General features: G+C 39.6%; 1 protein-coding gene across 1 annotated transcript in view; it reads left to right on the top strand.

Annotated features, from left to right (window-relative positions):
• Nucleotides 1–799: 799 nt before the first annotated feature.
• The window catches only part of LOC111874324 (neuropeptide SIFamide receptor), a 94,349-nt gene continuing 78,274 nt past the window's right edge, over nucleotides 800–16,874 (top strand). Inside the window, exon 1 of the mRNA XM_023869718.2 lies at nucleotides 800–1,398. Within this exon, the coding sequence (XP_023725486.1) occupies nucleotides 1,382–1,398 (17 nt within the window). The 5' untranslated portion in view covers nucleotides 800–1,381. The remainder of the gene's footprint in view (nucleotides 1,399–16,874) is intronic.

A 16,874-nucleotide genomic window follows, 5' to 3' on the forward strand; every position in this document is an offset into this window, starting at 1 on the left:
AATAGTGAATTGAAAATATCGTGGCTTAATTTAAGGCATTATCCCGGAATTTGTAAGGAGGGACTCAAGGAAACCATTCAACTTGCTCGGTGCATAGGCATATATAGGAGGATAATATTAGAATGGATATTATAGAAATGATATGGGAGGATGTCAATTTGAGTCATCTAGCTCCAGATAGTGACCAGTAGCGAGATCACTTGAACACAGTATTGAAATTTCGGGTTCCATATAGTCGGAGAATACCTTGAAAAGATAAACGACTATCAGCGGGATTACTTGAACACAGTAATGAAATTTCGGGTTCCATATAGACGGAAAATACCTTGAAAAGATAAACAACTATCAGCGGGATTACTTGAACACAGTAATGAATTTTCGGGTTCCATATAGTCGGAGAATACCTTGAAAAGATAAACGACTATCAGCGGGATTACTTGAACACAGTAATGAAATTTCGGGTTCCATATAGACGGAAAATACCTTGAAAAGATAAACGACTATCAGCGGGATTACTTGAACACAGTAATGAAATTTCGGATTCTATATAGGCGGAGAGTTTATTGAACAGATGAACGACTATCAGCTTCTCAATAAGGACTTTGCTACGTGAATTTGCTTAGCAAGTTTTTTACAGGCATTTAAATCGTATTATAATATTCTTTCCTTCCATAATAAGATATGTGGGAGGGGCTGAAGTAACATCCCTTCACAGTCGTTTCTCGCAGACAGGAAAGGGAAATTATTGGGCCGAGTGTACGAAAAGTGGGCGGTGGGGGCGCATAGTCTGCGGAACCGGAGCGACTGCTCAGTCGACTTACTACTGCCGATGCGGACAGACCGTCGAATGCGGCAGTTCCTAGCGTCACGAACAACTCTTCGCAAACATTATCATCATTGCAGAATTAATGGCGCAGGAATTTTGTCTAATAAATAAATCTCGCATTCAATTGTCTTTACCTTTCTGAGTAACAAGGAATTTTCTTGAAATGTAATCGAATTTTATAAAGACTGTAATTTTGTTCTTAGTTCGAACATAACCATGATATGTATCATACTTTTGACAAGTAACACAAAGTTTAAAACGCATCATGGTATATATCATTAATATTTATTTATATAATTGATATTTCTTTCCTATAAGGGGAACTTAACTGTTTATTGGACGTTTAAACCTCTGATTAATTGTCTGTAGCAGAGTTCGCAGTTGCAGTGCAGTCTTTAGCTTTTGTAGAAGTTAACTTTGTCGTATTACTGTACATATGGATCGACCTATGTCAGTAAGATTCAAGGCTGTCAATGCACACATCTTGCACGTGTTTGTGTTCAATTGATATGTGAAGTCGGTGACAAGGATCAGCGGTGTCCGTCCGCGAGAAACATGGATATCACAGAGCAGTAAGTACATTGGCAGAAATTAATTTATATTTGTAGTCTGGTGTACACTGTACGAAAGCAAGATTTTAGTTCTTTTTCGTGTTTAATTTTTCTATTCTGTACGAAATGCTTGCAGATATTGGAAGATTGTATACTCTATCAGTCAATTCAATAAATTAAGTAGATTTTGTCAGTTACTAAGACTGTCCACCAGTCAGTTAATATGTTAGACGAAGGTCCAAATTGTTACATTTTGATAAAAAGTAATGTGAAGAATTTGAAGTAAATAAACTTGAGAAAATCTAGTTTCAGATCATTAAAATTAAAATTTTATGAATGTATATAAAATATTATGAATGCTCAAAACAAGGAGGATGAGGTGGGCAGGGCATGTAGCACGAATGAGAGAGAAGAGAAATGCATATATGATATTGGTGGGGAAACCAGAAGGAAAGAGCTCAACGGGAAGATAGGATGGTATGAATTGGATTTGTCTGCCTCAGGATAAGGACCAATGAAGGGCTCTTGTGAACACGGCAATGAACCTTCGGGTTCCATAAAATGCTTGAAAATTCTTGAGTAGCAGCAGAACTCGCTGCTCCTCAACAAGGGGTCAGATCCATAAGTAAGCAATATAAAATATTATATTTTTAATTTCGTTTAAATTTTGAATTAAATGCATACAAATAACATTTTCCTAGTTCTTTGCATATGCTCCAAATAAAAATGAAATTGAGATAAAGGTGAGGCCTGTGACATGCCTTGGAGGCCCATGTGGTTGTGAGACGTCGAGGCTCGCACGTTTTCTAGAAAATCGGATCAGAGAAGGCGTTGTTAGTCTATGCGCCGGCCGCATTTTTACCCCCAGGAAGATTTCTGGTATTCATTTCTGTTAAAGGCTGAGTCGACCCCAGGGCGGTAGTGCGGTTGGAAGGATTACGTACGTACGACTATCAATGGCGGATTTCTTAACGATCTTGGCGGATATGTTAAAACGTACGTAAATGTACATGACTTGGACGACCACAACGATGATGATAACGATAACGAAGATAATGACGACAACGATGATGACGATGATGATAATGATAACGATGATAATGATGACGATCACGATGATGATGATGATGATCACAATTTTCCTGTGTAATCTGAAGCCATTTCGGTTAACGAAACTCCTTTTCGCTAACTGCACATTTCAGGCATTTGTCAAGCGCGGTATTATTTTTGTGTCCAGTTCTGACAGAAGCGTATTTGTTCGGTCTACAGCCGATACAGTATGTATAAACAACCCTTAATCTGTTCAAGTTTGAGAGATATTTATTGCTCGTATTAAGAATGGCGGCTTTTTATTTACTTATAATCATTAATTCCAAAATTATGCACAGTTCAGGACTGAATACAAAAACGATTATTTACTCTTCTTATGGAAAACGGTTAATCGTTTCACATTCGATGTTTGCACATACAGACGCTAGAATCACGTAGTTTTTGTATTAATGAAAACATAGCCAAAACTTCACAGACGCGGATGTTTCCTCTTTTTGTTCTTTTATGGATTATGTTCTTAATTCAGAACTGACTTCGGATACTGTGAATCTCTTAGAGAATTGTTATGTCCCCTTGGACGGGAGAACGTTCCATCTTGAGACCTCTACCTACGCAAGAGGACACAAACCTAGGGAAGAAAGCGCCATATATCCGTGCCAGGGGTAGGATTAGAACCCACGACCCCAGTGGTCGCAAAGTCTGATACAGCAAATGCCAATTCCGTCCTTGTGTTTGACATTAATTTTTCTTAAAATTGAAATTAAATTAAAATTTTCCCTGTTTCTGACTGTTGGGTTCACGAAAATTTTTATCAGATTTAACCCTGTTTAACCTTTATAAAATGTAAGCCTCTTTCGTACGATTTGAGGTTCTGACAGCGGAGTTTCCCACCTGCTTTCACGTGTGTTTCTTGCTTGGCATATTGTTTGATTCTGAAGATGGAGGCGGTATGTTCCTCCGAAATGTCGATTGACTTAACGGACTACACGGCGTTATATCCCAGAAGATAACTAATACAAATTCCACTGTCAATGCAAGTATAATTTATTAACTTAAGAAGTTCCACTACATGTTTCGACCCTTTTAGGATCATCCTGAGGTGTTGTAATATACACATTTTCTTTATTGAATTATAAAGCATGTGTTCATATTTACATACGTATGCTTAAAATGACTACTTTCTATGTACATTCATATTATAACTGCTAACTACAGCAACAGACATTAAGTTTAATACAGCATTCAACACTTTTAAATTAATTTTAAAAATTAGTAAAATTAATTTTTAATTCTTAATTTTAAGTCTATGTATGTAAATCACAACACCTGAGGATGATCCTATAAGGGTCGAAACATGTAGGGGAACATAAGTTAATAAATTATAGTTGAGTTAACGGTGGATTTTGTTTCATTAATTATACTCACACAACGGGATGGAAATTTTAGAAATCCCAGAAGATGGTACACTTCAGTCATAAGTTGTTCAGATTTCAGTGAGATCCAGTTTCTTATGCATTTGAAAACTTTCTGTACCGATGTTAAAGTGGAAATTTTATAATAAGATTTCAAAGAATATAATTAGCAGCGAAATTAAGTGGCTCGATCCGTTGAGGAAATTGCTGTCATGCTTGTATGATGGCACTAATTAAAAAAAAAAGAACGCCATGATTTTCGTCGTGTTTTAATGGAGTTTAACTTATACAGACTTGTCCCGTATTCTCATTATGAATAATCTGTACTTCAGAACTGCCATTAATCTCGTCTTCCTCAACGAAACCCAGTCTGTTAAATGTGATGTTACCGTGGCGATCCCTTCAGTACCAATTCGAGTTATCGACGGAAGGTAAATCAGTCAACATCTAGTTGAATATTCATGAATGCATATGAAATATTGGACATTCATGTAGAGTAGACATTTTGTAATTTGGACCTTCAATTACCTGACGGGCATCGTTCTCTTTCCCCTTTTTGGCGAGGAGTTCTTGATCAAGGGTGCGGGATACAGCTGCAAAGATTGGGAGTGCGGTTAACTCGAAACCATATTCTTGCTGAGGCATAAAAATTATGCCCTACGACACCGTATAGTTTGGTAGATGGATGTCGATATTTTGGATGAAACCTGCTTCTTCTGCCTTCAGAGCAGAAGGAGACAGAAGCAGCAGGTTTCTAGAGAAAGGTACAGTATCCATCTACCAAATTACAGGACGGCATATACCAGAATACTGTGCTCTTATGTCGAAAAGAAGTTATGCTTTTAAACCATTTCTTTTGTAAGGGCAATAAATTAGGGGATTCCCAGGAAGCGAGCTGAATAGAAGGGGAATGGGTGTGTAATGTATGATGCTGGAAACTCGACTCTATTTTGCTTCAAACCTTATAATGAAATTGACTTTCGGGAGACAGTAGTTGGGAAGTGCTTTTGGTGGTGTATTACCAGCATAGCAGGATTCGGCAATTACTGCAAAGTTGTATGAGGTGTGTGGGTAGGGGAAAGTGATTACCTCCACGTCTCGAATCTTAATTAAAGAAATGCGTGAGAGACTTATAGGTTGGGAGAAAACCGCTGAGACCCATTGCTCTAAATAAAATTCAAAGTGGATTAAAAAGGTAAAAAGGGTAAATTTATCCCTGTGCTTCACTAATTCAGCACTAGGCCATGAAGACGTATGGGAGAGTGGACGTATAGATCCATTTTTCTTGACTTCGGCACTAGTTGGAGATCAGCGTTAGAAGTGGATTAGTGCAAAAAGAATCCTGTAAAGATATGAAAATTTTAGATATATTTGGAGACGGCAGTAAGAAATAAATTATATTCACGAAGAACCTGACAGTAGGTTAAATCCGACGAACTTTTGTTGCCATTAATTTTAGAATCTTCTATTCTTCTGCCTAAAACCATAAACCTGAAAGAGCCTGTATAAGATTTGAGGTTTTCATGGCATGACTATGAAGAATGTTGTCTTCTGGGATGTAGCGCCGTTTAGATATTGTATTAACCGACGTTTCGGAGGAATGTCTGAAGCCACCTGCTCACGTTGGTTCCTCGATGGCGAATTTTTCTTTTTTTTTTCTATCCTGAAGATGGAGGCGATATGTTCATCAGAAATGTCTGTTTATAGAATATCTACACGGCACCACACCCCACAAGAAGGCATTCTTGTCTCGTCTTCTATTTATGAACATGTAAATCATATACCTAAAATTTTACCTATTTCGTGTATGAATAAGAAACTTTGTTCCTCGTCCTCATGTTAAGGCCTTACAGAACATAAAGCCGAGGAGAATAGTTGAACCTGAGAAGGAAGGGGGGCATAGTAACAGGAGGTTGTAGACAATTTTGTAATCAGGAGATTTTATTTATATTTTTCATCGAATAATGTTTGAGCGATCAAATGAAGCACAACCAGATGGTTGAGATGTATGGTAAACAAGAGAGCTATGAGGAAGTCGTACAGAATTTGGGCTGGAAAACCTGAGAAGACACTTTTTTATTGCTAACGGGGTGGAACTAAGTTCCTTGTACTGCGGCCACTTCTGGCCTATTGTACCAGTCCCAGATGATAGGTGGGGGTGATTGTGGAGCAATTGGTGGAATGAAGATTGGCAGGGGAAACCGAAGTACTCGGAGAAAACCTGCCCCAGCGCCACTTTGTCCACGACAAATCCCACTTGACCAGACCCGGGATCGAACCCCGGGCCGCCGCGATGGGAACCCAGAGACTAACCGCTTGAGCTATGGCGCGGCCCGAAAAGACACTTAGAAAACATAGTCGTAGATGTAAAAATAATATTAAAATGGATCTTATAGTATAGTGGGAAAGGGGTGGACCGGATTTATCTGGCCCAGAACAGATTCCAGTGGCAAGATCTTGTGAACAAGCCAACACAGTTCTGAGCCCATAAAAGCAAGGCAATCTATAGACTAGCTGAGTAACTGTTAGTTTCTCGAAAAGGATTATGCTTGATGGAATTAAGTAGTTTTACAAAGCATTGTGTATCATAATCGGTTCTTCTTTCACCGTTGCAACACTTTGCCCAGTACTCTATAGCATGCCAAAGCAGTGCATATGACGCAACAAATAGTTCATGCTTTGACTGGTGTTCCCGCACGTACAACACAGGATTTTAAACATTGCCCATAACGTATACGCGTGTGAACACGACTACCAGTTCATTTTGCTGCTGGCATTTCGTTTATGCTTTGGAGTGGCTTACTTACTCAGCTGTCCTGTTTCCCCTTCCTTCGCGCAGGTTCGTGCCATCATGCAATAATCGAGCTATGCCAATAAGTTTACAGAGTATACAGTGTATGTGGTATATACATATAAACGAATAGAAATGGAATTTGCAGCACATGAATTCATGTTTGCTGCATCCTCAAAATTTACACCTCGCGTGACTGGAATGTAAAGTTAGCCCAGCTCGTAATAGAAATGACTAAACACGGCAAGCATATTCCTCCGACAGCAGTAGCCTGTAACTTTAGACATGGAAGCACAATAGACCACTGTAGGTCGCGGTGCAAGGGCCGAGAAGGCCCACCCCTTATACATTCATATAATACATATTATTATACCATAATCCGATATTTAAACAGAGCTCCTTTTTTTAACAATATCTGCATCAGATTTCCATATCCATGACCACCACTGTGGTTTGGTGGTAGAGATCCTGTCTACAGATCCCAAGTTCCCGGGTTCGATTCCCGGTGCTACCACATTTTCTGAGAAGTAGTGGGTCTGGAACGGCGTCCAATCAGACTCATGAGGACAATTGAGGAGCTATTTAAAGGAAATTGCTGCTCTGATCTAGAAAACCGAAAATACATTCCGTGGAGATCCGTTGCACTAACCACGTGAAAACTTCCGCAAAAGTTGGCACTAACTTCGTCGACAAGCTGCGGTTGTTCGGTCGGTATAGTTTGCTTGCAGACTGCAGTCCAGATAGAGACATACATATACTAGCGATGTTCAAAGTGTTTTGGATACGAGTTTCTCACAGCAGTGACTATGAAGACGTAAGAATTTGTAATCTGGTGAAAGTCGTCCTACTTTCTTGATGAACATCCCCGAATTTAGTGCTGCAGATATGTCCAGCAGGAACCCAGCTTGAAGCAGGCAGATTTAGCTCACCCCTCGACTTTGAAGATTGAGGTAGTGTGTTCCTCTGAATGTTGGTTAGATTTTCACCGGATTGCACGGAGTAATATCCTGATGATATGAATCTTCAGCTCAAAGTTTGTTCAAAATGAATTTCGTTCAATTACATATAAACGCTTAAAGCGTTGCTTGAAAGCCTGCACCTAAGCGGAAGAGGAAATTAAGAGAGAATGTAAAAAGAGTTTGCTTTTATTGCTTTCTAAGATGCGTTCCTCTCGAAACCGGAGCGGAGGAAGTACCTGCATCCCCACAATGTATCCTTCTTCGTGAACACACTATCTCTTTTCATTTGTTCAGAGCTCTCTTCAGCAGGATTAGCTTCAAATCGGGTGCTCTTAAGAGGATTGCAGAACTTCATTTCATATAATTATTTTTGATTTTCTTCAATTAACAGGTGATATTAAGTAAGATTTGAGGTTTCCACTGCGGTGAATATGAAGAATGCCGTCTTGTGGCATGTGGCGCCGTGTAGATATTGTGTAAAGCGACGTTTCAGAGAAATGTATCTCATACATCTTCAAGGTATAAAGATCCGCGGGCGAGGAATCAGCGTGAGTAGGGGCTGTAGACTGAGCCACCAGCCGACTGGTTTACGTAATATTTACACGGCGCCACCTACAAGAAGGTGGCGTTATTCACAGCTGATATTAAATTCATATTTTAAATTTAGCCAGATATGAAGGTAAAGTAAAGTTTTTTTTTCCATTGGCGCTACAGCCCTCATTTGGGCCTAGGCCTACCTCTATGAAACTCTCCGTTTCACTTATGTTTTACTAGATCTTAGACATACGGTAGGACTCCTTGGGCGGGTGATCAGCTCGTCGCAAGGCCTCTACCTGTACACAAACACAGAAAAACCACACACAAACATCCATGCCCTGAGTGGGATTCGAACCCACGATCCCGGCTTCCGAGCGAACGAAGACAGTGCATGTTTAGACCGCTCGGCTACCGTAACCTGCTAAGGTACAGGTTTTTTTTCCTTGACACTACAGCCCCAGTGGGCTTAGGCCTACCTCCATGAACTTCTCCGTTCACTTCGGTTTTTCTAGATCTTACACATTCGGTAGGACTCCTTGGGCGAGTGATCAGCTCGTTGCAAGACCTCTACCTGTACACAAACACAGAAAAACACACACAAACATCCATGCCCTGAGTGGGATTCGAACCCACGGTCCCGGTTTCCAAGCGAGCTAAGACAGTACATGCGTTAGACCGCTCGGCTACAGTGACGGGCAAAGTAAAAGTTTACCACTGGCAAATTAAGCACGAGCTGTGAATACATTTCGAAGACTGGAATTGGAGCTCCATATATTCCTATCTCGGCACTAAATGTAGATAAATGGACGTTTTGGCGCCATGTTCTCCGTATCTCTGGCAAAATAACCTTGTTTACCTATTGAATTTTCAGTAAAAATTTAAGCAAATACAGTTTCTCTGTTCATCGTATATGTAACTGAACTGATAAAGGTGAAGCTCTCTCTGTAACAGTCCGTGGAGGCCCATAGTGTTGTGGGATGTTGAGGCTCCCACATTTTCCCAAGACAGTCCGCTCACAGATGGCGGTGAATATGTCAGCCTTACTCGCCGGCCGCTCTTTACCCGAAAGAAGATGGCTGGTACTCATTTCTCTTAAGAGGCTTAGCCGTCCTCCATGACCATAGTGAGGCTGGAATAATTAGGTCAATTGAAAAATTCAATGATCTTAAAGGGAATCGAATCATCAACCTTCTAGCTTGTAGCCTTGTTGCCTCAATCAATTAGTCTACCGCCGGTATCCTCTGAACTGATAAGAGTCGCAATTTCAGTTTCTTTTTAATTTTAAATACAAATGTTTCTGAGTGTAGAATATATTGACTATTGATGCAGTTCAGGCTTTCGAAGCAAATTCGTGATTTATGAACAACTCGGTCAAAAAACAGTAATAAACCCAGTAAAATAAAATAAAGTACAAGAAGTTCTGGAAATAAATCATGACGTCCATTTTCTTTCAGACATTTCGTTAGATTTTGTGGTGATTACTAAGAAATATACACTGTTGGGAATATAATGGTCTGTTTCTGTGCTTAATTTCTTCAAGCAGAGACTCCTATAAGCTAATTTTGACAGATGTAATCTTACATATTCTTCTCATACAACAGGTCGACACCACTCTTATAATTGTGAAAATGCTGTGAAACTGTTCGTACAGAATATATAGGTTTCCTCGTTGTAACAATGGGCTTGTACCTGCAGTAAATCAATGTGCAATACCGTTTAAAAATGTAAAATGAAAAACGAATTTCAGTAAATATATGTAAATGTGGAGCTTGCACGAAGTAAGAAACTAAAACCGAATGGACTACTTTTATTCCTATTATCATGTCTGATGTTGAGGAGAGACTTGGACTGGGCCAACATTTCGCAACTCTCGGCAATATGAAATCCGTTAGTAGCAAATGCAAATTGAAATTTCTTCAAATACTTTGAAAGGAGTGTCAAGGTTAATCCACGACATTGACAATTTGTACCGATTCTGTATATCAAAAAAGAATATAACCCTTCGGATCTCTTAAGAGAGCAGAAATATATTTTTCATATATTTCGAAGAAATAATCAGGTTTTACCCCATGGAAATCGATGCCATAAAGTTCTTTTCATCTTTCCTTTTTCGGATATTACATTTTACAAATCTCCATATTTCAGAGAGAAAAAGGAATAAAAGTGAATCTATTACCTTCCTCTGAGATACAGAATTCCTCTTCTATCATCCATTGAGGGTTCAGGGGGAAAGAATCGACAAATATTTGCCTGTAAATACAATCTCGTAAAATGTTCATCATTGAATGCTGGTTCTCACATAAGAACGCGAGTACAGGGGACAAGTAGAAGGGATGTTGTGTTCAGAATATTACAAATCAACTGATGTAAATCTTCGTTATATTTTAACATATGTCACGTGTCCTGGTAGCGCGACAAGAAAGTAATGGGTTCAGGATTAGGCGAAGCTGTTTATTGGATAAGTCGTTTACAGTTACAACTACAATCACTCAGAAATCACGTCTCCTAGGCGATGCCACCTGGAAGGTCTGTCGTTTTCTGGTGCTTAGCTGAGCTAGTTTTTTCTGCTCTCAGCTCTGCTCCGTTCGCCTCTGTTCTGTTCTCACCTGTTCTCAATTCTCCTCTAACCTATGTGTCCCAGTCATTTCTGTGTTTCGTCTGACTTCTGTCCTGGTCTGCTATAACGGACAGTTGGACGGCCTAGAAGACACCTTCTTCTAGGGTTCCGTTCCACGTGATCTATGCACCGGTCGCTGGTGTATTCCTTGCCGCGGGAACTACACTAATACTGGCTTCTTCACTTGCGTGGTAACGTTTGTTATGTATGCATTGTCGCGTGTCATTGTCACCCCGACAGCGATACAGAACATTGGATACCCAGCCGTTGCCTAAAAATGGACGTCCGCTGTGACTCAGATATTCTGGCTTTTAGGCGGCACGCCACAGTAATTTATCCCGGCAAGCATTGAATTCTATCTATCTATCTATCTATCTATCTATCTATCTATCTATCTATCTATCTATCTATCTATCTTGTCGTGTCCTCTCCTGTCTGTCTGTCCCCTCCGACTATCTGTATATCCTCCTGCCAATCTGTCTGTCCATCTGTCTGTCAGTCTTTTTTCTGTCTATCTGTCCGTCCGTCAGCCGAGTCAGTCTAGTCGACCTAATTTTTCTTTTTTCTTGCTTCGTTGCAGTATTTGTTTGTTTTCTCTTCCTCTGTTTATTTACATGACTTGACATCAATTTGACTTGCTTCTAAAGAGGTATTTGTTGAAGGATTTTTCAGTCATAATTTAAGATATGAGTCTGCAGGCAACTGGGTTGACTATTCTCAAATATATGCAGTAAATTTGCATTATACTCGTATGTAAAAGGTGTTCTGGACATAATTCATAAAATGCACTTTCATAGTGCACAGATTTATATTTCTGCAAATCTTCTGTTGTTAATATAATGTGCCGGCCATATGCGCTTGCTTTCACAATACATGAGTAAAGTTTGAATGTGTTAGCGTGCTGGGTTTGTATATAAAATGCCATGAAATCGAATCTTATTCGAGTTATAACTTCTTAAATGCTTAAAATTCTGTCTTACTTACTTATTTACTTATGGAGCTGAGCCCTTCTCGAGGAGCCGCCAAATCTGCAGCTACTCAAGAATTTCCCAGCATTTTGCGGAACCCGAAGGTTCATTACCGTGTTCACAAGAGCCGCCCACAGTTCCCTATCCTGAGCCAGACCAGCCCAATCCATACCAGCCCTTCATATCTCTCTAAGATCCATTTTAATATTTTCCACCCACCTACGCCTTGGTCTTCCCAGTGGTCTCTTTCCTTCTGGCTTTACCACCAATATCATATATGCATTCCTCTTCTCCTTCATTCGTGCTACAGGCACTGCCCTCCTCATCCTCCTTGACTTGATCATTCTAATTATACTTGGAGAAGAGTACAAATTATGAAGCTCCTCATTATGCAGTTTTCTCCAACATCCTGTCACTTCATCCCTCTTCGGTCCAAATATTCTCAACACCCTGTTCACAGACACCCTCAATCTATGTTCCTCCCTTAATGCCAGAGACCCAGTTTCACACCTATACAGAACCACAGGCAAAATTATAATTTTGTGTATTCTAATTTTTATGTTGTTGGGCAGCAGACGAGAAGACAAAAGGTTCTGGACTGAATGGTAGCAAGCATTACCCGAGTTCAATCTCCTCTTAATTTCCTCCTGAATCAGGTTTCGATCTGTTATTTTTGCTCCTAAATATCTGAACTGTGCCACACTTTCAAAATATCTGTTTCCTATCTTTATGTCATGATTCTGCCCTGCATTTTGGTGACGAGACAGCTACATATACTTAAATTTCTCTGTGTTTACTTCTAGACCAACCTCCTTACTTGCGTCAATTATAGTTTGTGTGTTTTTCTTTGTGGTATCTACATTATCACCCAGTAGATTCACTTCATCGGCATAGGCCAACAGCTGATGTGTCCCGTTTAATTTCAGTCCCACCTGGTTTCCCTGGAACTTCCTAATAGCATATTCTATAGCAAATTTGGAAAAGAATGGCGATAAAGCATCTCCTTGTTTTAGACTATTCTGGATAGGAAATTTATCAGACAACTGTTTACCTATATGTTTCATTTAAACTCATTTTAATCAGCTTAACTAGTTTCATGGCTATCCAAAACTCTCTCAGGATATTGTAAAATATTTCCCTCCTAACTGAATCACAGGCTTTTTTTAAGTCTACGAATGACTGATGTACTGTCTCGTTGTACTCCTATTTTTTTCTCCAATATCTGACGAATGCAAAAGATATGATCTGTAGCTGATTTGTTACGTCGAAACCCACACTGATGATCTTCAATAATTTTATCTATGTATGGACTTAACCTTGAAAGAAGAATATTGGACAAAATGTTGTATGAAGTTGATAGCAGTGATTGATTGATTGATCAGTAACTGTCAGATGACAGGTCCACAGTCTCTTCCAAAACAGTTCCTCCACTTAATGTGATCTTCTGTTTTTGGAAAGAGACTGTCCAGGAAAAGTGATAATGTGGTAGTTTTTCCATTTGCTTTCCACATCGCAGTACAACAGCCGTTCAAACCACTCTGGTCACGCCTGTTGCTATACGAACTTGAACCATCTCGAGCATCATTTGTTCTGTGCTTCAAGTCGCTGCTGATGACGCTGCTTCCGGCATCAGTTTTTGGTTTTTGGTGTCTCTCTTCGTCTGATGCCTACCCTTTGACCTGTCCAGCAAGGGAGGCCCTGCCAGTAGCTACGCTACCGCTGGTATAGCTCTCAGGGTCCTTGGCAGTGATATACCCCAATAATTACTACAGTCAGTTTTATCATCCTTCTTGTGAATTGGTACAATAATAGTCTCCTTCCACTGGTCAGGCAATTTCTTCTTATGCCAAATATAAATAATTAGCTTATGGGCCTTAGAACGTAATATTTTGCCTCCTGCTTGAATAAGTTCTGCCGGAATTTGATCACTACCTGGCGATTTATTCGTTTTCAATTTTGCAATAGCACTTTCAAACTTAGAAGGGCTAGGATCAGATATTAACGGCTCAGATGAATTGATTTCTATCTACCTAACATCACTGACCCTATGTACATTCAATAACTGAAAGAAGTAGTTCTTTCACCTAATCAAAATGTTGTGGGAATCTGCAAGCCGATGACCATTCTCATCCTTCACTAAGTTACCGCTAGGTTAGTAACTCCTCTTAAAGTCATTTATTCCTCAATACATTTCTCTAATGTTCTTGTTCTTACTGTTCATTGCAAGCTCATCAGTTTTATCTTCCACATATTCCTTCTTTTTATTCCTGAAATGCCTGCTGGTTTCGCGTCTTATGTTGTTCAGATTATCATAATGCTAATTCGAGGTCGTTACCCAGCAAAGGGTCTACCAGATACAGTATTTAGAAGGCCAGAAGTAATGCAATTTAATTCATTGAGAGTCCTTATCGCAAATGGTCAATGGTTTACATCTATTTTTCTGTACATTTCAACACAACACTGCAATGTTTATTTATTTACGGTTTATTTTAATTTTTTTTTAATTCGCTTATTGGGGGATGGAGTCCAACTGGGTCCTCCCGGCACGGAGTCCACTGGTTGGCCTATTATAGCCTGCCCCGGGTGATTATGATGACGGAGTTTTGTTAAATTAAGATTGGCACGGGAAACCGAAGTACCCTGAGAAAACCTTCCCAAGCGCCACTTTGTCCACCACAAATCCCACTTGACCAGACCCGGAATCGAACCCGGGCCGTCGCTGTGGGAATCCAGCGACTAACCGCTTGAGCTATGGAGCGGCCACTACGGTTTATTTAAGAACTTTTCAGTAATTGAAATAACTTATCATTGAATGATGATTGATTAGTGAATAACGGATTAGAAATGATATTGAGAGAGCGGTTTTGTTCTAATTTGATGTATCACAGCATTTTCCTGGATAGTCTGAAGAAAACCACAAAAGGTCATTCCAGATAACCGATCTCTGGGCCGAAATTTGAGCCCGCGACCTCCCGAGTGCGAAGCTAGAGCGCTAACCACTCGACTGCCACGTCACTCAAAATGACATCCGTAGCAGAGAACTTACAACCGCATATAAAGGGAGCACAACGTCATGTGTTAGAGCTTTCGCCATGTCTCGAGGGGTTACATTTGGCTGTGACAGAGGGTACGATTTTGGGTTGGCAACTGTATGCAGAAATGGTTCAGTGAACAAACGACAATTGACAGACACAAAAATAACATTTCTAAATGTGTCACTGACATTGTCGCCGCTCTTGTCATCACGGAATAACTGCGGATGACATATACAGTACAGCGGATGACGGTCATGTGCAGTGCATGAAACATGCGCAACTCCCACCAACAGACCCTTCATTAATTTAGTTAAGTCCAGCCCAGGGCATTGTAATATCTTGTCATTTATAATTAGGTCTTTCAGGTTTATTTCTATTCCGGCACCAAAATAAATACTGAATTTTCTTTTGATTTTTCAGCTCGCATCAAATAACGTACGTTACAATATCCTACCATCTATATTTTCGTCTTCCAGTTAGTCGTTCTTCAAAAATTTTCTGTGATTATCTTGATGCTTTTACTTTCTTTCTGAGATCAAGATAAATACTGAATCCTATTTTAATCTAGCTCAAACCAGGTCACATAAAAATAAGGCCTATTTTAATCCCGCCCATCTATGTTTCAGTCTAACAGATATCGTTTTCCAATATTATTGTAGGAACAGATTTGATTGTACATGATGATGTAACTGGAGTGGAGAACAGAATCATAACTTAAAGAAAGCTAATATATTCTTCAAAAGTGTAGCAAAATTCATGTATATCGGAAAGACAGTAGGGTAATTCATGCTACCTTTCATTTCAAAACCTTTTGTCTTTTCTTCTTCTGTCTAAAATGTAAAGCTTAAGTTATATAAAATTGTAATGGAATTAATTAATATTAATATTAACTAACCTTTTAGTATGGTAGAATAGGAATATGTAAGCAAACTTAAATACTAAGGTTCCACTGCTACATTGTAGAAATTTGGCATGTTTGTTGCTTGTAGGTCTTTGTTGTAGAAGCTTTCTACGTAGTAAGCCCAGTTGTGAAGCCCAGAGACAAGTTTCTATTATGTACGGGTTGTTAATGTGCGGTATATTGGTATGCTATTTTCACGATATGTATCGTTATACGTGGTAAAGTCATCAAGTTTGTGGAATGTGGTTTTATCGCATCATATTACAAGGTATTCACATACATTTACTCAGATCCACATCGGCCCTCAAAATAGCTGCTGTTGGCAGCTATGCAAATCTGCTAACACTGATATAGCTGCCGAAAACATTGCTGAAACACATTGGAAGGAAATTCCTGTACGGCGTCTCTTGTAGCACTGACGACCTCCTCGGACGACTGAAATCTACGACCACGTAGCTTTGGTTTCAAGCGGTGAAAGAGAAAGAAATCGCATGGTGCGAGATCAGGTGAGTACGGAGGGTGTGGCCAAAACGGTGACCTGTTGCTTTGCCAGTTCCTCTTGGACAAGAACAGAGCGATGTGAAGGGGCGTTGTCGTGTAGTAACAGCCAATTCTTCTTACGCCAAAAGTTTCGCAAGGGGATTTGCCATGTTTTTGGCAGAACTTGATGTTTGGCCTGTGTTCAAACTGCCACATTTTCGATTTCCACCACTTGCATTTAACTGCAGTTCACAATATAGGTCGTAGTTCTACTTATACTGTTTGCACACAACTGCCTCTTGCTGTGATGAGAGATGAACTGACAGGGTATCATATTGTGCCTCAACCTGTCCGCCGTATTGCACTGCAAGGACGCTTTGCGGCCATTCCACGAACTTATTGACTGTGGTAGTATAATCATACTGAATGGCGTATGCTTTTCTTGTCTGGGCCTATATAAGTTCGGTGTGTTATACACTGTGCGTTGAAACGCATATGCCATATTACTTGATATATTTTTAGGCATTTTTAAAATACTTATAATATTTTTAATTCTCCATAATATATTCAACACATATATCTTGATATATGTATTGTATACCTTTTATATTTATCTTTTATCTTATTTTTTCTACATTAATTGTAACATCAACTTTGGGGCAAAATTTTTATGTTAGTATATAATACACGTACAACACGTTACACTGATATGGATCCGATTCGTTAGTTCAATAACTGTACATATAT

The sequence above is a fragment of the Cryptotermes secundus genome, unplaced genomic scaffold (genome assembly GCF_002891405.2).
Source record: "Cryptotermes secundus unplaced genomic scaffold, Csec_1.0 scaffold2323, whole genome shotgun sequence".
NCBI classification, from domain to species: Eukaryota; Metazoa; Arthropoda; class Insecta; order Blattodea; family Kalotermitidae; genus Cryptotermes; species Cryptotermes secundus.